The sequence below is a fragment of the Ochotona curzoniae genome, unplaced genomic scaffold (genome assembly GCF_017591425.1).
Source record: "Ochotona curzoniae isolate NIBS_2020 unplaced genomic scaffold, NIBS_Ocur_1.0 contig_908, whole genome shotgun sequence".
Lineage (NCBI taxonomy): Eukaryota > Metazoa > Chordata > Mammalia > Lagomorpha > Ochotonidae > Ochotona > Ochotona curzoniae.
Window position 1 is genome coordinate 5,867,240 of NW_024466607.1, and position 26,724 is coordinate 5,893,963.

General features: G+C 40.4%; 1 protein-coding gene across 2 annotated transcripts in view; it reads left to right on the forward strand.

Moving 5' to 3' along the window:
• The window catches only part of PPARG (peroxisome proliferator activated receptor gamma), a 138,594-nt gene that overhangs the window by 22,046 nt on the left and 89,824 nt on the right, over positions 1 to 26,724 (forward strand). For both annotated transcript variants that reach the window (XM_040995217.1, XM_040995218.1), the window contains one exon: positions 14,290 to 14,366. In XM_040995217.1, coding sequence (XP_040851151.1) covers positions 14,290 to 14,366 — 77 coding nt within the window. The remainder of the gene's footprint in view (positions 1 to 14,289; positions 14,367 to 26,724) is intronic.

Below are 26,724 nucleotides of genomic sequence, written 5' to 3' on the forward strand. Positions count from 1 at the left end.
GCAGTGCCCCAGAAGCAAGCTCACTGCCTTTCCGAAGCAGCTGATCAGCAGCGTCTCAGCGCTGTGTGGGCGCCCTCTTGGTCCACAGATACACGGTTCACATGTCACCTGCTTTTTTTCAGTCATGTTAAAATGTATGAACTAAAATAGGCTCAGAGTCTTACCTTAATAAATGTTATACTTTTCTGTCAGTTGATTAATTACCTGTGTTGATGAGATTTTGATTACAATATGCAAAAGTACTCATATAAATTCTTGTTCCTATTTTATATGGTAGATAGGGTTTATAAAAAGAGCAAAAATATGAATAATATAAATACAAATGAAGCTTTAAAAATTATTTGCATGTGTCAATATAATCCAGAAGAGCAAAGAAAATATCCAAGTCTTTGAGAATGTAGGATTACTAAATGTTTTCCTAAAGCATTTGGAACTCATTAAAAACACACTGATTTTATTTAAAAACAGTATAATATATTTTAAAACTCTGTATTCAGCAGGGTTCAGATTTGTTCTTGTTTCTTACTAGATCAGTTCATTATCTGCGAAAACAGAGATATTGCTACCTTCAAGGCAAGTATTGACAGAATGTTATACATTTGCCAGCTTAGTAGGCTTTTAACAAATGCTTTTTAAAAATAAATAAATATATCTAAGGCAGTAGTTCTCACAGTGTGATCTTGGGACCAGCAGTAGCATCTAGAACTTGTTATGAAATATGAAATATTGGGCTGTACCCAACCCAAATGAATCAGAAATTCTAGGGGTGGAACCCATCTGGCTGGTGCTTCAGAGTCTGACGTAGAGCGTTGTTTGGATGCCCTGTTCCGAGGGGATTCTGGCATCCCTGCTGATGATTGGAGCCCCTAATTCATCAAGGCGTTTTGTGTGTTTAGTTGTAGTAGGCCTTGCTCTGTGCTGCAGTTCATCTCTGCCTTTCTTCCCAATCACAGAATCTCTCAGGACCATCCTGTGAAGTCACCCCTTTTGGCTTATTGTCTCAGTACCTACAAGTCTCTGTGCGGTCAAGAGAGGCTCACTGGTTTGCTTCTTAGACCCGGGATCTGGCTCTCTCTGCCATGTAGTGTTTGCTAGGAATCCTGAGTCAAGGAGAAGTCGGACAGGATTTTATGGGATTCCCTAGAATCTCAGAATTCCCTAGAAACCAGAGCCCCGAGCTCTGGTTCATGGTAAGCAGATTTACAGCACGGTGATTGCTGAGCCTCAAATCCAGTTTGATAATAGAAAGCAGACCTTTTCTACTGATTGTTTATATTGGTGAATTCTGAAATTCTGTAATACCGACATTAAAGAAATTTTTATTCTCACCTCTCTGGTGTCTGATTGTGCGTTTGGGCTTCTGAGGAAGCAGCTGGACTGTGTGTGGTGCACTCTGAAGCTGTACTCCTGCTCCTCGGACCTTGTCCAAAGACACAGGCAGAGAATTCTACACAAAGACTTTTATTGGGTAGGATGAGTAGAATGGAACTTAAAATATAAGCTTCGTTGGGCGTATACTGCAGCATTGCCTCTCAACTTTTTCTTTTTCATGTTTCACTTTGTACTTTATTTCTTTTTTTTTAAGATTTAAAATTTTTATTGGAAAGGCAAATTTACAGAGAAAAGGAGAGACAGGGAGAAAAATCTTCCATCCACTGGTTCACTTCCCAAGTGGCTGCAATGGCTGTAGCTGAGCTGATCCGGAGCCAGGAGCTGCTTCCGTGTGTCCCACATGGATCCAGGGTTCCAAGGCTTTGGACTATCCTCTACTGTATTCCCAAGGCCACAAGCAGAGGTGCAAGGCGAGAATTTAGCCACTGAACCATCATGCTGGACTCTGTACTTGATTTCTAAGACCTACAGAAACAACGTGAAACCCAGGTACAGGCGTAGCTTTAAAAACTTTCATAAGTACGTTGTTATAAGAATCAATAGTGAGCAGTAACTTGAGTATTCGATACATGAGAATGGATAAGTAGATTATGGTGCAATCAGTAGGTAGCGTGTTATGCATTTAACGACATACTTTAGAAAACTAAAAATTCTATTCACAGTCTATCATTTAAGTTTAGTGTTTAAATTTATGAGAAATACTGACCACATAGAAATAAATTTTCAACAACAAAATAGGAGTAGGAGAGGGAAATGACAAGGCAAATAGGTCTTAATGGAATTTATATGAAGGAAATTATTAATATTAAGGCTAATAGAATGAATTCTTCCATAGGGAGGTCTTTTACAAGTTTATGGAAAATGCATATTATGAAAAAACTATAACTAGATTTCACTATGCTTTTGCATCTAAGTAAACTTTACTTCCATTTTCCAATGAACTTTTAGAGGTATCCTTGTGTACACAGTGCCGTGTAATATTGGATGTCACTCAGTATACGTATAACCAAAACGTTCAGAGTTTATGAATTTCACTAAGATTTGTTTATTCTACAAGCTCTAAAAACATTTGCTAAATGAACGCTGCTTTTCAGTATTAGGTATCTTTACAGGAAGCTCCTTAGTTTGGAGACTACGCTGTGCCAGCATCTGGCAGTGAGTGAGTGGGCAGAGTCTCAACTCAGTAAAAGCAGAGAGAGACTGGGTGACTGTAGACAGCCTCAGTGGCCTTTCACACATTCTGTGTGTCTGACTTTGTCTGGCTTTGATCCCCACAAAATACCAAATCTCACAATTAATATTCATTGTAAACTTTAAAACTTTAAATGGCAGGCTGATTTCTTTTATCCTATGACATGTGTATAAAAAATATCTTGGCCACCAGCATTTGATTTCAGAAAATGCAAACTAATTTTAATCTGAGCAGGTACGTAGTTATTTGATGTATTCCAAGTTCTATATCACCCACTATTTTTTCTGCTGTCTCAAAATTTTTATGTACAAAGTTCTGCATGCCCAGCAAAATTGTTCATTCCTGGGGGTTGGGGATGTGTGCTCTAGTTCTCGTTCTTCCCTCCGCATGCATGCACAGCTTCCCTCCCCCAGCCTGCAGAGCGGGGAGGAGCTGCACCCTAAGTACACATGTGCTGCAGAAAGTTTGTGGGAAATGGATTTGAAAAGCTTATTTTGATAGAGAAAATCTTTGGCATCTATACCTTTGAAGGATCATCTAAAATTCATGAAAAATACTTTAATGAAAAAGCTTGAATTTCAAATTTGGTCTTGCACCAAAAGAAACTTTTAATTCAGCTTTAACATAAATTTTCCAAGGTACCATTGTACTTTTCAAGTTGATTTTACTTTCAGGGAAAATGTGCTTTTTATTTAGCATCACTTACATGTAATTCTCAGTGTGGCTCTCCTCTCTATTCTCAGGGAATTTCCTAAATTGCTCTTTAAAATGTAAATTTCTATTTTATGTAACATTTTTATGACACATAATCATGTGAAATTAATGCCAGAAGAAATTTACATTTTATTTTTCTGAAGCAGGCAAAGTGGGATATGAAAGGAAAACAATGTTAATTACAGACTTCAGCGTTTGGTGTTGGGTCTTAGTTGTTCTGGTCAGAAGAACAGGTTTTTGTAAATAGCCTAAGGGGCACAGCACTGTTTCACATTTTTGTTTGAGGGTTCCAGTGGTTACTATAACAGTTCTGTTTAGTACAGTTGGAGGAAAGTTTATAATGTTATCTAATAGAAAATGTATTCATACTTCTAATTCTACATAAAGTAAAACTTTCTTTTTAAACTATTACGTGTAGATAAAACACTGTCCTGTTCAGTCTCTTAGACCATATGAAAGAACTGTTCAGCTATTTTGTATGTGAATCACAAGCAGAATCATAATTATAATTATTTCACAGTGAATCTCCATCTGCAGGATAGACAAGTGTTGATGAGATACTTTAAATCTAAATACCAAAGAAATTGACTTACCTAGAAAAACAAAAGCAGATGGGTGTGCCTTTGGTCTTGGGACATCTCTAGACACCCACTCTTCTTGGTAGGCCTTCATCTGTGGATGGAGCACACAGGGAGGAGTCTGTTAGCTGAAGACCAATGCAGGGAACTTGCACCCTCTCCACCTTGGGCAACCTGCCATCTTCCACACCTGTTCAGCTACTAGGGCAAACAAGTGTCCTGCTAGACACTTCAGAGAGAAGGTGATGGAAGGAAGGATAAAGAGCTGGCACAGGCTGGAGGCTGTCTCTCATTGATCACCCAGACTTTAGTTTTCTTAGTTTATTTTTCCTTCATGTTCTGGCAGACACACGGAATTGCACACACGTTATGCACCCTGTAGCACAAAAGTGGGCACCAAAGCCCCCGAAGCTAGGAGCTTATAATCAGCTTAAGACTAGAAGGGATGTCAAAATGGTAAACCAAAAATTCTCTGTAGCACATGATTAGGGCTGAAAGAGGTGAGGCAGGAAGTGAGTACTGCCAGCATTCCAAGAAAGACTGGTGTGCAGTGGAGGGGGTGGCAAGAAAGGCCTCGTACAGAAGGGGCGCACTGAAGCAGACTTCACAAGTTCAGGGATTGACAGGAGAGCCCTAAGAAAACACTCGGTTAAAAAAAGGAAAAAAGGGGGGCCCGGCGCGGTGGCGCAAGTGGTTAAGGTCCTCGCCTAGCACGCCCGGGATCCCATATGGGCGCCGGTTCTAATCCCGGCAGCCCCGCTTCCCTTCCAGCTCCCTGCCTGTGGCCCGGGAAAGCAGTCGAGGACGGCCCAAAGCTTTGGGAACCTGCACCCGCGTGGGAGACCCGGAAGAGGCTCCTGGCTTCGGATCGGCATAGTATCGGCCCGTTGCGCTCACTTGGGGAGTGAATCATCGGATGGAAGATCTTCCTCTCTGTCTCTCCTCTCTGTATATCCGCCTTTCCAATGAGAAAATAATAAAAATAAATCTTTAAAAAAAAAAAAAAAAGGAAAAAAGGGAAATCAAAGTGTGATACCATTTGTATGAAATATCCAGAGTGGATGGATCCGCGGAGACGGGAGGCGGGTCAGTGGGGGCTGGTGCCAAAGGGAAGGGCAGTGACCGCTTAATGGGCACAGGATTGCCTCTGGAGATGGTGAGGCTTTTGGAACCACCAGGGATGACTGCAGGGTTATAAGGACGTACTGAATCCCACGAGATTGTACACACTAACACAGCTGTTTTTGTTTTTGTTTTTTGTCTCGTGAATCCTACCCCAAGTTTTAAAACAATGCAAATTTTCATCCTGATATGTTCAAAATGAAGGGGGAGAATCTCCAGGATTAAAAACAGGCAAAAAAAAAAAAAAACCCGGACTAATGACTAAGCACAGAGTTGGAAGAGGTTTTTCAGAGGTGAACCACGTTAAAGCAGAGAGTGTAGCTGTGATGGGGAAAATTTGGTTTGAAATGTAGGCTTCAGGTCAGATGAGAAGGGCTCTGGAATGCAGGTAAAGGAGTGTGGGGTTTTATCTTTTGAGGAATGGAGAGATTCCAGGTCTTAAGAAGAGGGGTGGGGTGATTTAATCAGAAGATTAACTTGGCAGTCTGTGCAAGGAGAGTGGTCAGGAAGCCATTGCAAAATCTGAACATAAAATGAGTGGGGCCTGTACAGATGAAGAGGACGAGCAGGGCAGAGTGGTGCTGTGGGTGTTGAGGCTGTTCATTGCAGACCTGGCATGGGGTGAGAATAGACTTAAGGGTAAATGCTTTAAAATTTTTGTTAGAGTCAAGCATTTGACCTAGTGCCTAAACCACCAGTTTAAGAGACAGTGTCCCACCTCATAGTACCTGGGCCTGAACAGTGGCTCACGCTCCTGCCTTGGGGTTCCTGCTGATGCAGACCCCCAGAGGCAGCAGTCGTGGCTATAGAGGCCAGGCCATCAGGGACGAGCTGAGACGACCTGGTGACTGAGCCCAAGGGCGTTCATCCCTTGTATGGTGCCCTCATCGTGTGGCATGCATTGCACCAGATGCTATGGCTGTAGCAAAGGGCAGGACAGGCTAATCCCTCCCCCTGTATCGCATAGACAGTGTGTTCTCAAAAAATTTCTAGAAATGAAAGGGAAGCACACTTCAGCATGGCATAAGGAAAGGATTCTAGCAAGCGTAGCTGTGCAGCAGTGGGAAAGTGCGTACCATGTCATCAGATGCATGCGGAGTTCACGTGACTGTCAGCAAGTCTTGCTTTGGTTGGAGACAAGAAGTAGGTGATTTTTGAATCTCCAGCTCTTAAGATAAGGTGATTCCCTGTTCTGTCTCATTAACCTCCTAGACCATCATCTTTGTAACTGTTACAACACCAGTGGATAGTAACTTTCTGACCTCTTTCATCAGTACTTGCAATTATGTTGACCCAAATTTGCGTGTAAATTCAACTCTCAATGTATCTTATAGCTCCACAGTTCTTTTGTTTTTAAAGAACGCACTAATCCCTAATGGCCTTTCAGCCATTCTTATATTTCCAGCTTTAATATTTATAGTAAGTTCCTCTTTCACGGGGTATTTTTCGCAAGTAATGCAAATTTCTTCAAAAGTGAGTTAGATAGTAAGGGAAGAGCTGCTGACCTTTAAATCATTTTTGTTCTGTGATGTGATGTCATGGTTGATTAAGGCCTGGCATGACTGCTCTTTGTGGGATGTTTCTTTGGATGCCATATTGATGTGAGTGCAAGTTTAAATAAATACATGTTAAATTTATTTGAAAGTTTAAATTAATGTTAAATTTATTTGACATAGTTACCTTGCTGTCCACATTTTGCCACTAGAATGATCATAGATTAATTGCATTTGAATCTGGGGGACTTAGATACCTGTAAGAGTAATATGTATCCTGACTATGTTTTGGGGGGAAATCTCAATATCTAAAAAGCTTTTAGATACCTGAAATGTACTTTCTTTATATTATTAAAATTAAAAAACAAATTTAAAATGAGAAAGAAGAAGAAGAAAAATTCAAAAGGAAAAGAGTTGACTTGAGAAGAAGAGAGACAGAGCAGGGGCTCTCCTGTACTCTCACCTACTCCCCACGTGGCCACAATGGAGAAGCAACGTTTAAGAGCGGGGAGCGCAATCCAGGGGTCTTATGTGGTGGGCAGGAACTGTACGAACAGCACCATTGCCTCCCATGGCCTCCAGGAAGTTGGAGTCGCGGCTAGGAACTGAACTCAGTTACTCTGACACTAAGTTACCCAGACACCACAATCTGAGTCCCAGTGGCTCGGCGAACCCCTGCCCTTGGAATTGTTTCAGCTCCAATAAGGAACAGTACCTTGTATGGCCTATTTGAGTGCTTATGAGTAAGGTAGGAAAAATGCCAGCTGCAGAAGAAAAATTTCATGTCAAGTAGACTATTTGGTCAAAACTGCACCTGTTCATTGTGCATTTTTAAACAATTTATGATTTTTATTAAAACGTAGCATTTTGATGTAAGTTTAGAACAGTTTCTATTATATAATAGGTACACAGTAAATATTTATTAAAGTCTTCGGTACGCATGGGGGCTTATTGAGAAAGCTTTTCCAACAGAGAATGGAATGGACGTGGTGCAGGAGTGGGGACGTGTGAGCTCTGGGAAGGCAGACTGCTCCCTCACATAGCATTTACAGATGAGTACTAGTCTGAGTATTTTTTGGCTGAATAATTTTGGTGTCCTCTTAATTTCTTAATACTTAAATGATCACTAATGGTTATTCTGGCTCTCACTCTGGATCGGAGGGGGAACAGCATTGTGAGCTGGTGGTATTGCCATGTGATCTGAACCACAGTTCAAGGGCCAGCTGCTCAGCTTCTTATTGAGCTAGTAGCCTGGGAACGCAGAGGAAGATGGCCCCGCTGCTTGGCCTCTGCCGCCCGTGCCCATGTGGGGAGCGAACCCAGGGTTGGAAGATGGCTATCTTTCCCTCTCTGCAGCTCTTTAATATAAATAGATCTTTAAGTAACAGTGACACTTAAACCCGAGGAGGGTGTTATCTCTGACTAGTCAGGATTTCTGAGCCAGTCCTTTGTATCTTCTTTCTTTTTCTCCGCTTCCATCCCATGTTGCTTTCAAGTCTTGCTCTTTCTTTGGTTCCTAATACTCCTCCTTATTCATTCGCTGTGTTTTCTATAAACTTCTCCTTTCTCCATCTCTGTTCCTCTGCCTCTGATCATTTTTCATTTTCCTATCTGCTTCTTAATTCCTAACATCTTTTCTTAGGTTACATCTGTAACTATAATATAGAAGTAAGTGATGAAATGGCAAGTTTTTATTCCAAATTTAACATGAACAAAGTCTTTATGCTGATCTTTCTTGAGACAAATAAAATTGGATATCATGTTTAAATATATTTTAATTGATTGTTTTAAAAAATACTGAATCACTAATCCTCAAAATGACAGAGGAGCTGGGTAAGCCATGACCCCTGAACCCTCATCAGGCCTCTGAACTTGACACCTCTGTTCGTCTTTGGCAGCCTTAGTGTTCTGTCCTCTTTTCCACACAGCAGATACAGCAGGCAGTCCTTCGGGATCTGCTCTTTTACAGCCTCACCTGTGCAGCCCCACGAGTGCTGCGTGTTTGTCTTGTTCATTCTCTAGCCTCCTTGTCCGGAACACTGCGGACGCACAGCAGGTGCCAACTAAGAGTGATTGCCTTAAGAGTTCAAATCCACAGTCTTTGTTCTGCTTCCTGAGCCTAAGTAGTTCTAACTTTTTGGAGTGATATCGCTCGTAAAGATACTTAAATTTACAATTGATTTATAAGTAGGAATGAATGGTCTTGGGTGGAAAGACTGCTTTCTTTTCATTCTGTGTACTCTTTAGTCCACTCCATAGTTTAAGTTCTCAGCCAGCACGGTGTGTAGCTATCCTTTAGAACTGCTTCTTAATTTATGCAAGTGCCAAAATGTCATCTCACTATTGAGTATAATGTTTTTGAGCATGAATTCTGTGTCAGGTTTTATTTTAAGCATGTAGCACCCATTATCTCATTTCCTTCCAACAACCATGCAAGGTGTTTATTGTTAGAATCACATGAGGAAAAGAAACAGGTGAAATGACGTGACAGGTGACACACCTAGGGTTTGAGCGCAGACCCTGAACCCAGCCACCTGTCTCACACGAGAAAGGGATTTTTCAGTTTTTAGCTTTGTAGAGGAGGAGATATCCACCGCCACCATGTTTCTACATTTTAGATTTACTCAAGTGCGACCATATTCAGGGGGCCATGTAAATTATATTCGTATTTTTAGTTCTAGTTTGTTGCAAACCAGTTTAGATGTCTTCTAAGTTGCAAGTAGCTCGAGGGTGTAACACCTTATTCTTTTTACCTTTGACAAGATAAATTAGGTCACCAAGCCTTTCTAAGTTAAGCTTAATAGCTCCAACATCACTTAAAACCAATCAGTGTTAGGAAATTCTTTCCCTTTTCTCTGTTTTATGTTCCTCTTAATCCAAATAAAATTATTTCCTTTTTTCATCTTGGGATATAGAATTCACTTGGAGAATTTTGTATGGCTGTTGTAAAAACCTGGGGAAGAATATAATTGGCCTTTGCTGAGTCTGGATTCTACCAGCATCAAGCTGCTGTAGCAGAAGGTGGAGCAGGCAGGCCTGGGTGCCCGCAGTGGCTTGGGGCGGAAAGCTCTCACAGAAAGTGCACTCAGGTGTGTTGTATAAAGTGGCGCAGTGTTTATACATAGCCTATGCATGTCCTCTGGAGTACTTCAAGACCTTTCTAAATTACTTTCTAATTACTAACACAACATTTGGCCATGTAAATAGTTCTTATATTCTATTAGGGAATATAGGTAAAGATTGTGTATTTTCACTACAAACGCAATTCTTTTTTTTTGGAAAATTTTTTATCTTCCTTTCAGTCTGCAAAGCAGAACTCATAGTTACAGAGGGCTGACAATCTGTAACTTGGTAGGCTAGAAACTAGCACTCCTGTACTTGCATCTTACTGCAACACATTAGAAAAAAAATTTAATATGGCACAGTACCCCCTCCTAGCCCTTAAAATTTTATAATACAAGGTGAGTTCCTAGATTTTTGTGATAAAGTTTTAGTGAATGAGGAGACGGGAACTGATTGATAAAGAGTTAAGTTGCTACGTATGTTAAGTGCTAAGAAGGAGAGAAAGAAGAAGTTTGAGGTTTAGTGAGCTGGGAAGATGGAGAGCTTGGGTGAAGGAGACATTGAGAGTGTTGTGCGTGAAAGAAGATGGGAAGGAGGGCGAAAGAGGTATCAGATGGGTTACTTGTCAGTATGAATTAAATCTCTTAAAGTAGTTTTGAAAGACACTAGTTAGGCCTGGAATTTCTTTTAATCTTATGAGAGAACCAAGAGTGGTGCAAATGTGTTGAGTGCATCGCATCTTTCTGCTTTATTTCTGCAGAGGGAGAAAATGGGTCTTTAGTTCTGGTGATGTTGAGTTTGAGGCTCCTGAAGAAATTTAGGTAGGGCTGTGCAAAGAAAAGTCAGAAAAGCAGAGCTCTTGAAGGAAGAGTTACGGTTAGAGACAAGAGTTGGGAGCCGTGAGTAGGTGATGAGCTTAAACTAACAGTGTCAAGGGTAAGAACTTCCAGAACGCATACGATGGAAAACATCAGACAGAAGAGGTGTGAGAGAACAGGGTTGAAACAGTAGTCGAGAGTAGAGTAAGACTGAGGGGAAACAGGGCAGCTAAGGGAGGAGACACTCAGACCAGTGGGGAAAGGCGACGTGGTGAGCACTGCTGAGGAGGGGCGCTGGAGCAGGAGCCAGCTGGGGAGAGTCGTCTGTGAAATTCTGGTGAGTTTTAGTGAGCTAGCAGTCATGTGGAGTTATTAAAAATGGAATCATATGCACTTATAAATTACTTTAAAGCCAACAGTAAATTCTCCAGCTTCCTTCCTCACGTTCTAATGGTGTTGAAGTTCTTCCTCTCCACCATCTCTGTCTGATGGAGATGCTATATAACGTTGGGCGCTCCTGCATGGTTACTTCCTGTCCACTCAGTGACATCACTTTGGTAGTTTAAAGTCAGTGGCTGGCAACGTCTGAAATCATAGAAACTGACAAACATTGTGTTCTTTGCAAGGTGAGCCACACATGCCAGTGCACCATTGGAAAAATAAAACAGAAAGTAACTCATGACTTAGGCTCGACTCTAGTGGAGGAGCGGGTAATAGCAACCACAGGGCAGTGCGCTGAGGGGTGAGGTCATGGAGAATGAGGAGCCAGAGTTGAGTTAAGCTGATTGCCACTGTTGGTGGTGTTTTTTCCCCTGTAGTTGCGATGCTTACCAAATACATACAGTACTAGTGTGAATTGCTAATCTTGCAGAATAAATCACATAGTTTACTTTATGATAGAAACGTTTCTGTTGAAAAAATTTTAAGGAAGTGGTAATCTGTGGAACACTCTTGGGAATGATACTCTGGTATTTATTTCACAATAAATATAGTAGTTTATTATTAAAGTCTTTTCATTTTTAAAAGAAATGTTGAGGATGATGTTGAATTTTGTTGAGTCTATTTTGCTTTTCTGAAACAATAATATGGTTTCTTTTAAAATTTGACCTATTGTGACACTTGTTTTAATAGATTTCTGATACATGTGTTAGATATCCTTTTTCTTTCTAGTGTAAGTCCTATTTGATTATGATGGTTTGAAATCAGTATTTTATTGGATTCTGTAGTTAGTACTTTCTTTGTAATTATAAATTATTAAGCAGGCCTGATATTTTTTTTCTGTGTTCTTTATAAGTCTTAATATTGTGCTATTTTAAAAAATTAAATTAGCTACTTTTTTCTGCTCAGAAATAGTTTGTATTGCTAGAAAATTCTTTTCCCTACCTTTAAAGAGATTCACTTATAAAATTATCTAGGTAGGCCCGACATGGTAACCTAGTGGCTAAAGGCCTCGCTTTGCACACGCTGGGATCCCATACGGGTGCTGGTTCTAGTCCTAGCAACCCTACTTCCCATTTATGTCTCTGTTTGTGGCCTGGGAAAGCAGTGGAGGACGGCCCAAAGCCTTGGGACCCTACACCCACATGGGAGACCCGGAAGAAGCTCCTGGTTCTTGGCTTTGGATTGGCTCAGCTCCAGCCATTGCAGCCACTTGGGGAGTGAATCAGCAAACAGAAGATCTTCCTCTGTCTCTCCTCCTCTGTGTATATCTTCCTTTCCAATAAAAATAGATAAATCTTTTTTTAAAAAGATCTAGGCCCAGAGCTTTGGCTGAGAAATAATTTCTTTAATAAGTTTTTGGCTATTTCCATTGTTAATTCCTTTTCTATTTCTTAAGATTTTAATCATTTGTTCTGTTTCAGGCAAATTACTCAGAAGAAATTACCTCTGGCTTAGATTATTTCTACTTAGATTTATTTTTTTAAAAACAGCTGAGTGAACCAATATGGGGTTTTGTTGACGTGTGAGGGGATTGCTCAGTTCACAGCCAGTTTTCTGGCTTAAAAGGACAGACAGGGAAATCTGTCATTTAGTGATTACAAGTTGAGCTTACTTAATTGACCAGACACGGAATGTAAGGGAATGTGGTCGTGGATATATTCTGCTCCTGTGATGGTTCTTGTCTGGAGCCAGACCTGCTAAGATGCAGTGCCATTCTGAAGGCCGTGCTAAAGCTGGTGCTTAGGGCGCCACGCTGGGGGCAGGCAGCAGTTTTCAGAACTCTGGAGACTCTGCTTACCTACTTCATAATCTGTGTGTATTTCAAAGAGAAGTTGCAACAGTTATCAGGGAAAGCTAGTACAGTCTGATTTTAACCTAGACTCAACATCCTTTAACTTTTCAGATAATTTTCCTATATTAACATTCTTTCTTTTTTCCAGAGTTGAGCCATTTTATTACTGTCTTAAATGTAAGGAAAAAATGTTAACATAGCAATCTGCTTCTTGTGTGTTAAAAACATTACAGATGAACTTCAGTTTTAGTGTGAATACTCCTTTCATTTTCAGCTAACAGGCTAGAGTTTATGTAAATTGCTGGGATACAGATCAGCAAGTCCCAGCCAGAAAAATACAAAACACACAGGCATACAGCACTGACAGATGAGCTCAGGCTGTTTAGAACACGTCCCATTCGGAAAACAAGCAGTGGCTTTATTGTTGATATTGACTTTTTAAATTCCCAAACACAAGGCCTGAAGAATTCTAGAGCAGCAAACAAGAATGCTTGGCAGCCATTTGTATTCCTTCACACTAAAAATGGCAGAAGAGAAAGCCGTTTGTCTTCGCGATCTGCCTTTCCTGTGCATTAAGTAGAAAAATAGTTTTTGTGAGTTCGAAATTGAAAGGCAATAAAAAAATAGATTGTATGTATGTGAGTGTGTGTATATGAGTGTGTATGAGTGTGAGTGTGTGTGTATATGAGTGTGGTGTGAGTGTGTGTATGAGTGTGAGTGTGTGTGGTGTGTGAGTGTGTGTATGAGTGTGAGTGTGTGTGTGGTGTGTGTGTGTGTGAGTGTGTGTGTATGAGTGTGAGTGTGTGTATGAGTGTGAGTGTGTGTGGTGTGAGTGTGTGTATGAGTGTGTGTGTGGTGTGTGAGTGTGTGTATGAGTGTGAGTGTGTGTGTGAGTGTGTGGTGTGTGTGTGGTGTGTGAGTGTGTGTGGTGTGTGTGTGTGAGTGTGGTGTGTGTGTGTGTGGTGTGTGTGTGTGTGTGGTGTGTGTGTGTGTGAGTGTGTGTGTTGGAATATGCAAAATGTTAGCTCTGCATGCTGGTGCTGCTCAGACCTGGCTGCTGACTTAAGGTCCTCTCCTTGGACCCCTCGTCCCTTGCTCAGTCGGAGCTGTGCACCTTTGCAGTCTGCGCTTGCATATTCCCTTTAAACCTCCGCTGGGAGCGTCACATGCGCCGTGTCTCAACGATTGTGGCTCTTGGACTGGGTTAGTAACCATGTGCCATTTAGAATGAATTTATATTTCAGCAAATGTGTTGTATAAATTGTATAACTTCCATTAATATCTATCTTCCCAGATTACTAATCCTTTTAAGATCTAGTTTTTCTTGTCTGCATAATGTTACGTGTATCATTGTTAATTTGGCATAAAAGATGGAGGAGATAAAGGACTTGGACTAATGTTAGTCACTTAACTGGGAAAATAAGCATGTCTAATACATGTCTCATAAAATAATTTTAAGAAGATTCTGCATCCCTATGTGGGTTAGGGTGAGTCACTTTGTGGCCTGTTGGTTACTACAAAAGAAAAAGAAGCTTTGCAAACTCAGGGGAATCAAATATTGAGAATGGAATCCAAAGATAAAAAAGATAATTTATTTGTATATGTATGTTTTGGCGACTTAGATTATCTAAGAATTTTTAAAATGTGTGTATACTGAAAATCATATTTCTTTTGAATTGTTCAGATCTGAAAGAAGACAAGTCCAAACCACAGATCCACGACAAAAAGAGCGCTTTCTCAAGCGAGAGTTATCCTTCAACGGTAGGAGAAATGCCGATTTATTATGCTGCATTTGTACTTTATCCTTTTTGAAGAACATGCAAATTCTTCACAGTACTTTATTGTAAAATTTCTTAGCTTTTATTTCTAACTTTTATGATACTTTCTGCTGTATAATTTATGAGTCAGTTGGCATATCCCAAAACATGTTTGTCTAAGATAAAACAGATAGAAAAATGACCTAGAAGTTGAAAAATAACTCAAATTGTTGAAAATAAGCATATGACAAGTCTTTTATGGTTCTTCTATCTAGGTAATAATTAGAAGTGTATTATTTCACTTTTTATTTACTTATTTGAAAGACAAAGGAAGAGCTTTCCATGTATAAATTCATTCCCCAAATACTCAGCTCCAGCTGAAGTCAGGAATGGAAAGCTCAATCTAGATGTCCCACGTGGGGTGGCAGGAGTCACCCCTGTCTCCCAAGGTCGCTCTAGCAGGGTCACCACTGCCTCCAGAGGTCAGCCCTGGCAGGACGCTGCAGTCAGCAGCTGGAGGCAGGGAAGGAGCCCAGGTCTTCCGCCCTGCGCGTGGTTGTCTACTCCACAGTACATTATTCTGATACTTATGATACTTATAATTAAGTAAAAGTTAGCATCTTGCTGAGTTCCAGGAAGGCCACATGGCTATACTCTCTGGTTGCAAATGAGAAGGTAGCTTTGTACATACCAGGTATGCCCGCTCGTAGGAGGAAAACATGCAGAGTCAGCATTCATTGTCCCTGGAGCTGAACGTGTGGGGGTGAGTCCAGGGGCTCCAGGCAGTTTTGAGAAGTCTTCTGCTCAGGTCTGATCCCAGGATTCTGGCACAGTTCTTAGTCCCCAGATTGTTTGGGGAGAGAAAGAAACTTTAGGTTGCTTTAAGGTTTTGTGCAGCATTAGGACTGTAGATTTCCAGCTATCATGAAAGTCATAGGGTGGCTCATTTTCCTAGTGTTTGCAGATGCATGAAGTTCATATCACTGAAAAAATTATCAAATAGATAACAGGAATTATCACTGTTTATAGAAATATATGTGCATGTGTCAGGTTAGGATACATAACACATGTCTGTCCACAGAGAGAGCCTAGAAGCAATGACTCCCCAGTTGCAAGCCATACTGTGGCTTCCAATGTCAGTATTTGAATCCAAGCTCAGGTGAGGGCCTAGAGGAGCCTGTGGCTTCAGAAAGTAAGGGTGTGCTCAAAAGGGAGTGTACCCTGTGGCACAGCATGTCAAGCCATTTCTTGGGATTCTCACATCCCATATTGGAGTGTTCAAGTCCTTACTACCCTGCAGTTTCGATCCAGCTTCCTGATAGTGCATTTGTAGGTCGTAAACAATGGTCCAAGCTTGTGTTCAGTCCCACTACGGGAAACTTGGACGGAGTTCCGGCTTCAACTTTGGCCTGGCCTAGCCAGGGATGTTAACATCCAGAGAATGAACCAATAGTTGGAAGATTTCTCTTTCTCTATCAGTCTGCTTTTCAAATAAATAAATAGATCTTAAATACGTGTGTGTGTATGAAAGCAGTCTCAACTGTTTGAGCAATAAAATAACTAGTTTTAAATTACCCTTTGAAATAAAATATGGGTACTTGAGTCCAGATTAATATAAGTAACAATAGATGGGAGAAGAGCTCATCTTTATGGACGAATTTAATCAATGGAAAAGCAAAGAGGGAAATAGAGGAGGGTTATTGGAGCGCTCAGTGACAATTGGCTGTAGGCAGGACCTGCTGAACAGTAAAAGGCGTGGGTAAAGTTTAAAGACAAACAGGGTATTGACATAATCTCGAAGTATCTTCTCCTAAATATGTGTTAGTTACAAGGAGAAACCATAACTTTTTAAGGGAGAATCTTGATATAAAACACCTCAATCAAATGACGGCAGTCAATATCAATGCTGATACGACAGAATGAGCCCGTAAGAGGGGCGTTTGCAAAGCTCATGGGAAGACTTGCTATAGAAAAACTGTGTGCGGGTTTTGAAATATTTGTTCTGCACAAATCCCACCAAGTCCTGCCTCTTCAGGAGTGAGGTCTTAACAGAGTTTGCAGTTGGTGACACTCGGATTTGAGTGTTCGAGCCAGAACTGTGAAAGTGTTTTTACATCTTTTGATAAAGCCTTGGCCCATCTTTATCAGCCAAGACGAGATTTGAATAATAACTTAGAATTAGTAGTCTCATATTTAAATGAGGAAAATGGAAAAGGAAAGCATTTTTTTTAGGCAAAATGTCCAGTAATTCAATAAATGCATATAATATTAAAAGAATATTGTTCCTTAAAGAAAATGACAGTATTACATTTGCTTAGGAAGTCAGTTTCACTTTAGAAAAGCCTAAAGCCGTTGAAAAAACTGCAGACCAAAAAGTAAAAGGCAAGTTAGTGCATTCCCATCTGAAATGAAGTGACTTAAGTTCAAGTGTTTGAGCCAAAAATAATGAAATGCTGAGTATCTAGAATTCAACCCTGAATACCTTTGCTGGTAACTGGCTTTGCTAGTTCAACTTTCTTGGCTGAAACAAGAAATAACAAAAGCTGTATCTTCAGCAGTCAAGTTCAGAGAAAAAAAAATAGAATGATGGCAGGGCAGGGGGAGGAGAAGAGTGGGAACTTACTACTGTTCAATGAGTGTGTAGTTTCACTTGTGTAAAATGAAAAAATCCTGAAGAGCAGTTAGTTGTTCAGCATTGTGAAGAGGCCTCTGAACACACACGCACAAAAATGCCTAAAATGCTCCAAGTTGTCATGTGTGTTTCACTACAGTAAACAAATGCAACTAAGAAATTGTAGAAGCATAAGCAATTACATCATTATTATTTTTTTTTCTTGCGAGGATGCCCAGCTGAGAAGAGAATTTCTGCTTAGGGACATTTGCCGTTGGAGCCTCCCTCTCACCCCTATATTTGGAGATGATTCCCTATATCCCATAAGTTGCAAATTTTTAGAAAAGACCCAAAGCACCAAAAACCTGGTTCACAGAAACTGGCAGAGCTAGAGGGCTGGGAGAGCTGCTTGCAGGGTTAATTTATAACTAAGACAAATGAATCTATAAAAAGAAGAAAAGCGCCATAAGAAATATGTTAACTGATGGTAAGGGAGAGAAAGGGTTTAGATAAAAGATATCTGAACTTGTTTGGTCCCAATGATTTTATGACTGAGGAATTCAATTATAGGTGTACTGGGTGGAGCAAATCACGATTCTGTAAATCACTAATAGGGCAACGATCTTTATCATTTTCTGTATGTGCTCACATGCAAAGTTCATTCCTGTGCTCTGCAAATACGCCCTGTCCTGGCTGTGGTGCTGTGAGCGGACGCGGTGTCAGCAGGGTTCATGTTTGCTGTTAACCCTTAAAAGCGGGAGGGCGCTGCAGCCACAATTCACGTTAGGACTGATCACTTTGGCTTTGAATTTTTGTCTTTGGGTTTGTTTATTTTACACCGATTTCTTTCAAAATGTGTTTATTATTAAAAAGCTATGGAAATACTTTTTAAAGATACAAGCATACATAATCGCCATAAACTGTTTCTGCTTTGGCTGTGAGTGCATACTTTTATTTCCTTCTAGCTGGCTTTCAGATTTCTTACAATGGCAGCATATTAGTCATCTTAGTGTTATTGCATTATTTACAAAACCAGTTTTGGGGGGGGAGTTTCTACTTTTATTATTATTAGACAATTACTATTTATTTTCATACCAATACTGACCATGAATATCTTCAGGTATATATATACCAATTAATTAAAAAAATATTTTCTTCAGATAAATTGCCTGGAGAGGATTTTGTATGTTACAGTAAGCATAAAGTAATTTGTGTGTTAAAGTAAGCAATTACTCCATTCTTATGTTATTTGTTTTTAGGACATTTCAACTCACTCTGAGGATATAGGATTAACAAATGACTGCAACATACAAAACTTCCGTGTGCTCTAGAAATGTGTTTAAGTGCTTCCTGTTAAATTTACTGAATTATTATCATGGCTTTGTATGTATGAGAGTGGAGGGAGAGTAAAGAACTCCCATGGTTGTTTAGGGATTAGATAACAGGTGTAAGTCTTCAATTTTTGCTTTTGTTGTGAAAAATGCCTACTGAATTGCAAAGAAATTGCACATTATTTCAAGAGAATAATACAAATTTAAATGCAATGTGAGGATTGTATATGGTATGGATCCCTTATGGCCTTTGAGCCCATGTATGTCTAGTTAATTGTCAGAAATAACTACTTTTAAAATACAGATTTAACAAAATAAGACTTTTTATTGGCGTAGCTTTGACATGCTTGATTCTTTGATTACTTTGGATAACTTTTTAGATTTTTAAAAATTTATTATTTACTTTCTTATTTCTTTACTTTTTATTTTTGTTTATTTATTTAAGCACCAGTTTACCCCCAAATGCCCACAACAGCCAGAAATGGGTATGAGTGAGGCTAGAGGCCTGGAACGGAATCCTGACCCCTGTGTGGATGGCAGGAACCCCTCTGCCTGAGGCATCACCTGCTGCCTCCGGGGTGGCTTCAGCAGGGACTCGCATATGGGGTTGTCCCAACCAGTGTCTTACCCTCTGCACCAAATGCCCACCTCCCACAGTAACTTATAAGTAACATCTATAAACTCTGTCGCAGCATCATGGAATAAGAGACCACTGCCTGCAGCTCTTCTCATTCCATGGGTGGAACAGAAGCAGCTGTACCAGTTTCAGCCTAAGCAAGGTTTTTTTTTCTTAAACTCATGAACTTCTTGTTCTCCAGGTCCTGTGATCTGAAATAATTTAAGTTATTAAGTTTGATATTTTTAACCTTTTATACTCCCAGTAGACAGAACATAGGAAATTTAATGACGTCAACATCTTTAATAATGTCTAAAAGTCATAAGACTTGGTAACTGGGACAAGAAACAATTAGGTATAAATTTCAGGGAAATACCATAATGGCATGACTGTTGTTTTCTTTAGTTAGCAAACCACATGACTTTCCTCTCAATCTCAAAAAATGCATAGTGTGGTCTCCTTTTAAGATTTCAGTTTTGCCTACATCACAAAAATGTATGTTTCCCAAGTTTACTCACTATAATTTGTGATTGCTATTTTCCTTATCTGCGAAGGAAGTACAGCAGCTCCCGTGGGGAAATACCATGTTAAGTAGATCCTAAAATAAGAAATCTGAGGGAGAGGTCACATCCTAATAACTTGTGTAAATATGAATTCCCATGGAGCCTTAGAATTATTTTGTAGGAGTAACGTGTTAACAATGGGTCACTGAGTTTCTTCCAGAGAGTGTTGTAAAACTGAAGCGCTTCTGTGTACGCGAGTAGCCGCTGAAGTACAGATACAATTGACAAGACCTATTTTTTTCTTAGTAATCTGTTATGAATTTCCAAAGGAATCTAGCATAAATAATAAACCACAAAATCTTTTTTATTGCTTTCTTTGGAAACAGGAGATATAGTAGGAGAAAAAACAGGTAAAATTTTTTTTTCCTATTATGACAGAAATGTTTAAATCTCATCTTTCTCCTAACAGTGACACATACTTTAGTCTTTAAAAGAACTCTAATGGTTTTCCAGAGAAAGTTACTGCTCTGGGAGTCAGCAAATGGGCTGTAGTATTTTCTGTTAACAGGCCATCCCTTAATAATATGGGCCTCAGTTTTCTTATCTGCTAAGTGGGAAGATATTTATTGTAAGAATTCAGACCAAATATATAAACATTTTCAAAATAAAGTGGACATCAAGTGATATTACATCCCACTCCTAGTGACAGCCAGTGCTCCTGCTATAAAGTATCCACACTGGCCACATGGAAGGATAAGGCTCAATGAACGCTGCTTCACGATGCTGCATCCAGAAGTCTCTATTGTGCCATGACACTTGATTATTTTAACATCTAATAACTTTTTTTGAGAATGTACTGTTAGAAATGTGACTTGGATGCATATTTATTTATTTATTTTGCTTTAGAGAAATCTGCATTATCATTTGTTAGACTCTTCTTACTGCAAATTAAAGTCACATGGAGGAGCAGGTGGTTGGCCCAGAGGTTGAGATGCCGGTTAGGACACCCTGGGTCCTATAATGAAGTACCAGGCTTTGGTTCACAAGCTCTAACTCCCAATTCCAGCCTCCTGCTGATACACACCCTGAGACAGAGCAGGTTTTGGCACAGGTAGTTGGGTTCTTGCCACTCATGCGGGAGACTTGAATTAATTACTAGCTTTGGCACCCTGACCACTGCAGCATTTGGGCATCGCTCTCTCAGAAACAAAACAAAACATTAAAAGTTGAACAGAACGCAGATCTTGTGTTTTGACAACTGACCAGGGCTGCGTCATGACTGGCATGGCTTGGATTGGCTTAAATTTCCTCCAAAGCGAAACACTAAAGTTAAAGGGAAAAAAAGATCTTATCAACTCATATGCTTAATACATGGGATAATTATTTTTTATCAACCAGATTTTAGAATTAAAGTGATAGTAACAGTGAGTAAGAGGCTTAGAAGAATGTATTTTGTTTACTTTTCTTCCCAGGTATGAGTTCTGCTAGGAACTAAGCTCTTCCCATATATGAACCTACTGATTGGTGCAACTCTAAATTTGGTTTTCTGTCCTTTATTCCTATGGGTGTTACCTTAGCTCAGGTTTTCCTTATTCATCCCCTGAAGGATGGCAGCCCGTCACTGACTCAACAGCCCACTGTTTCTTTTCTAAAGCGCATGCTGGCATCTTGCCTCTTTCGGGGGCATCGGGATCTCGCCCTGCTCCCTCGTGTTACCCCCTGTCGTGGTTTAGACACGTGTACCGTCCAGTGCCCTCACAGCGTGGACACAGTGGGTCAGTGACACCAGGAGACTGCTGACCCGAGAGAGACTTTTGTGTAGTACACTTGTGAACAAAGACCATCTTCAGGATATTCTAGTGCTTAGCAAAATCCTAGCAAATATGATTCATATAATAGTTTGTATAATTGAAATACAATTTTCAGTTGTACTTTTATTCTACTCTTTGAATGTAGCATTATTAGCAGTCTTACAGAAAGGAGAGACAAAGATTTTCCATCCTCTAGTTTCAGCCCATTCTCCCCAAATGGCTGCGATGGCCAGAGCAGAGCCAATCTGAAGCCAGGAACCAGGAGCTTCTTCTGGGTCTCATATGTAGGTGCAGGGTGCAAAAACTTTGCACCACCCTCTGCTCTTTCCCGAGTTATAAGCTGGGAGCTGGGAGGGAATTGCAGCAGCCAGGACACGAACTAGTGCCCATATGGGATGCCAGTGCTTGAAGGTGCATTAGCCAGTTGAGCCATTACACTGGCCCAAAGATTTTTTATTTGTTTATTTCAAAGTCAGAGTTACAGAGATAAGTGGAAGGGGAAAGAGGTTTCATCCACTGGCTCACTCTCCAAATGGCCACAACAGCTGGGACTATGCCAGCTAAAAGCCAGGAGCCAGGAGCTTCTTCTGGGTCTCTCAAAAGGATGCAAGGGCCTAAGCATTTAGTCTGTCTTCCACTGCTTTCCTACACATGAAAGTAAGAAGCTTGATTGTAAGTGGAGCACCAGGGTCTTGAACCAGCACCCTGCGCTGCACTCAGCAGTTTAATATGATGCTCCACAATGCTCACTGGCCTCTCTGCTTTTTTATTAAAATGTGCAGCTGTGCCCACACTGTGGCATAACAGTCTAATCCTCGGTCTGTGGTACTGATATTCCATATGGATGCCAGTTTGCATCCCAGCTGCTCCACTTCCAATCCAGCTCTCTGCCAATGGCCTGGGAAAGCAGCAAAGGATGGCCCAAGGTTTGAACCTTTCACCCTACTCCCCCACATGGGAGACCAAGAGGAAGCTCCTGGATCCCGTCTTCAGATCCGCACAGCTCTGGCCGTTGAGGCCATTTGAGGATGAACGGGCAGATGGAAGATCTCTCTCCCTCTCTCCGTAAAAAGAAATAAATATTTCTGAAAAGTTTAACCATGCCACCTACTGTAAGTTGTCTTGAAAGAAGGACCATACCCTGCTCTCTCTTGCCAACCTCCAGCACCAGGCAGAATGCCTGATATTTAACTCTTTGATAAATGTTTATTAAATGGATAAAAGTTAAACTATGTATTAAAATGTCACCAGCTAACAGGCCTCCAGTAGTGCCATTCCCCTTCTTTTCCTCCTTTTCTGTCCCTTCCATGACCATGACATACAAGGACAGATTCATTGTGTTAATTAAGATGATTAGTTTTCACATGCTTTTGACGCCATTTTTCATTGGTTTTTCATTTGATCGCTGTGTTTAACTCTATAATAATGAAATTAAACTTAGGATTTGACTGAAATTTAATGAAAAAAAAATTTTTTTTAAGATTTTCAAAGTATCTTTGTAGTAACTTAAAAATGAGTGTGTTAGGATCTGGTGCAGTAGCCTGGTGAACATGCCAGGATACCATGTGGACGCTAGTTCTAATCCCAGCAGCTCGCCCACTGCTTGTGGCCTGGGAAAGCAGCAAAGGACAGGCCAAAGCCTTGGGACCCTGCACCTGTGGGAGACCCGGAGGAGGTTCCTGGCTCCTGGTTTCGGATTGGCTCAGCTCTGGCTGTTGCAGCTGCTTGGGGAGTGAGTCAGCGAATGGAGGATCTTCCTCTCTGTCTCTCCTCCTCTCTCTCTCTCTATGTATATATCTGACTTTACAATAAAAATAAATAAATCTTTTTAAAAATTAGTGCTTAATTTTTCAACTTAGATTAATTTAAATTTACCAATTTGTGTTTGTGGTAGAAAATGGTTTGGAAAACAGAAATCTGTTTCTGAGCCAATTTAGTGATGCTGTGTAAGAAACCACAAGAAGTCATCCCAGATTTAGTAATGCTTCCCATCTTAAACACATGATTGAAGTTGTCCTCAGACTAACTAAAAGGTTGCAAAATGTCAGCATATTACCTTTTACTTCCTTGTGGGTGCTGGCTACTCCACCCCCACCCTCAAATGTGGTGGATAGAGTTGCAAAAACCAGAAGTATGACAATTTAGATTCTTGCACTTTTAGGTTAGAAGTACTCTGCCAAGATGAGCTGTACTTCAATTTACAGCAGCTCAGTGACACAGATTATACTTTTCTCAGCTCAGCAGGCCAGTTTGTAGCTTTCACACTTCCCACAGTGGAAAAGTTGCAGCTGCAACAAAGTCCAGACAGACATGTCGGTGAATGTTCTTTCATGGTGGGAAACTGATTGCAGAAGTATTTGTCCAAGTTCATGTGTTTATGTGCCTAATGGTTTTTCTAGGATTGTGTCACTTTGTGCTGCCTCAGAGGCTGTTGTGTCTTTCCATCTTTCTGGTGAAGAATTAGGGCCAGAATTGGACATTTCTCCAATTTGTTTCCAGTGATCTGGTTATTGGAAGACACCTTTGTCTTTTTGTTTATCCTCCAGAGTTTGCAGATTATCTTCCTTAATTTCCTTTTCTCTGAGGTAGAGATTTAGAATATTTGTTTGCATAGGATACAGGAAAAAAAAAAACATATGTATTTTAGTAAATGTCTGATTCTTGGGTAGAACCTGAAATATTAGGCAGGACAACCAAGCATCTAAAAACTGAGCACCCAGCAGCAGAAATGAAGATAGCTTGGATTTTGAGTCAGGGCGGTAGCACAGCTTCCAGTCTGATGTCTTAGGAAAACAAGCAAGGAGCTGATTTGGTTCGGGTTGGGTTTTTCTCCCTTAAAGATTCATTCAGTTTTAAATATTTAACTGTTTCTTTTCCCCTAAATACATACTCGCAGTATTTAAAGAATGACCAGTTTACTGCAATATACGAACAATTTACCTTGGAAGAGATGATCCTTAAAATACGAAGGTTAGAGCCAGAAGTCAAGGAAGAGAGAAGGGAACTGGTTGTTTTAGCTCAACGTGTTCCTTCTGTGGATTGCTGCTGATTTTATTTTAGCTGCTTCATTCACTTCACCACATGTAGTGTCCCCATTTCTGTTTGAGTTTTCTGTATTTAGAGAGTTTGAACCACTAATAAATCAACAGTCTGAGTAGAATCTTGGCAGATGAGGGCTCAGGAAACAAGTGTTTTGTTTACATTTAGATAATTTTTGAGCACATGGCCTCGGGATATTTGGTAAGAAATGCAGTTAAAGAGAAACCCAAAGAACAGAATATTTATTGTGTCTAGTCACCTTCACCTTTTTCCCACTCAGGAGTTTAATTCCAAATACTTGGAAAAAGCTAAAAAGATTATCTCTTGCAACTTAGTAGGCAAAATTTTTAAAAAGACCACAGCAAACTGCATGGAGGTGGCTGGCCTCCCTGCTTTCCCAGCACGGTTGAAAAGGGTTTCAGATTCAAGAGTCTGAAAAAGGCAGAAAAATCTCTTCCAACAGCAAAGCATGAGGATGGAAACTGCAGGACAGTCGAGTTGGATTTGGGAAGGCCTTCCAAAACACATGCTAGCATTACAAATCCCAGGATTTTTTTTTCAAGAAGGGTTTTTTTTTTTTTTTCCTTCTGTCAGAATCACTTGTCAAGTTGAAATTTATGACTGCGCTTTGTCATAAATGGAGCAAACACACTGCATAATGAAGAACCAGGCTCTGGTATCTGAGTCACGTGCTAACGGCGTTGTCTTCCTTGCTGACTACTGGTTCTGTGAAGGTGAAATCGGAATACCTAGTACAACGTTCGGCGGAGGAGCTGTGTTCTCACTTTGTCTCCCGTTTCATTTACCCACACATCATAAAATCCAACAGAAATTAGAAAGGAATGAAGGAAATCAGACTGTGTAGATGTTTAAATTAGCCTTGACACCTTTAGCATTCATCACTAAGGGTGATTAAAAATAAGCTTTTACTGCTTGATGGGCATAAACCAGTTATGAAAGCCCCCGTAACTCCAAAACGAGCAGGTGGACAAGACAATTTGTCATACAGCTGTGCATGTATGGCTTGAACTTGTTGACTGTAGAAATTTCCTTGTGAACATAGTGTTGCGTCTTAGATCATTAGCTGGTTAGCAGAGTAATGTTCCACCAATTAATAAGCTGCCTGTATATTGTCATTTCATTTCAAAATCATGGTAGACTTTTTCTTCTAACGTAACAGTTATCATTTTAACAGAAAAGGGCATTGATTATGTACAGCATTGAACAACCGTCACCTGTATCTAGTTTTTTTAAAAAAGATTTATTTATTTTTATTGGAAAGTCATGTATACAGAGAGGAGGAAAGACAGAAAGATCTGCCATACAAGGATTCACTCCCCAAGTGGCAGTGACCGGAGTGATCTGAAGCCAGGAGCCAGGTGCTTTTTCCAGGTCTCCCACATGAGTGCAGGATCTCAAGGCCTTGGGGTGTCCTCAACTGCTTTCCCAGACCACAAGCAGGGAGTTGGATGGAAAGCGGGACTGCTAAGACACGAACAGGTTGCCCATATGGGATCCTGGCACATTCAATGTGAGGACTTTAAAGCCGCTAGGCTACTGCATCTAGTTTTGTTTTTGTTTTTTTGTTTTGTTTTGTTTTAAGATTTATTTATTCTGTTGGAAAGGCAGATGTATAGAGAGGAGGAGAGACAGAGCGGAAGATCCTCCATCCAGTGATTCGCTCCCCAAGTGGCCACAACGGCCGGTGCTATGCCAATCCAAAGCCAAGAGCCAGGAAGTTCTTTCTAGGTCTCCCACGCAGGTGCAGGGTCCCAAGGCCCCAGGCTGTCCTCGACTGCTCTTCCAGGCCACAAGCAGGGAGCTGGATGGGAAGTGGAGTTGCCGGGATCAGAACTGGTGCTCATATGGGATCCTGGCACATTCAGGGTGAGGACCCCAACCATTGCACTATCGCGCAGGGCCTTGCATCTAGTTTTAAAGCTTTTTTTTAATCACCCCAGACTGAAACTCTGTGTCCATTACATATTAATTTCCCAACACTTACCTTATCCTGTGATTTCTATTCTTCCTTTCTTCTCTGTGAACTTTCCCATTCCAGTTATTCAATATAATTGAGATCATGTGACTTATTTCACTAAACACCGTGTCTTCAAAATACAGCTATATGTCAAAATGCCATTCTTTTTTATGACTAATATTCTACCACTAATAAATATCCAAAGCTTTGTTTATCTGTTTGTTGATATATATATACATATATATTTAGTTCATTTTCACTTTTTGCTGCTGCAAATGACACTAAAATGAACATTGCTGTGCAAGCACTTGTTTGAGTCCCTGATTTCAGTTCTTTTGGGTATATTCCTAGAAATGGTATCAATGAGTCATATAGTTACTCTGTGTTTTGCTTTTTAAGGAACTGCAGAGCTGTTTTCCATAACTGCTGTACCATTTTACATCCACATGAGCAATATGAGTGTGTTCTAATAT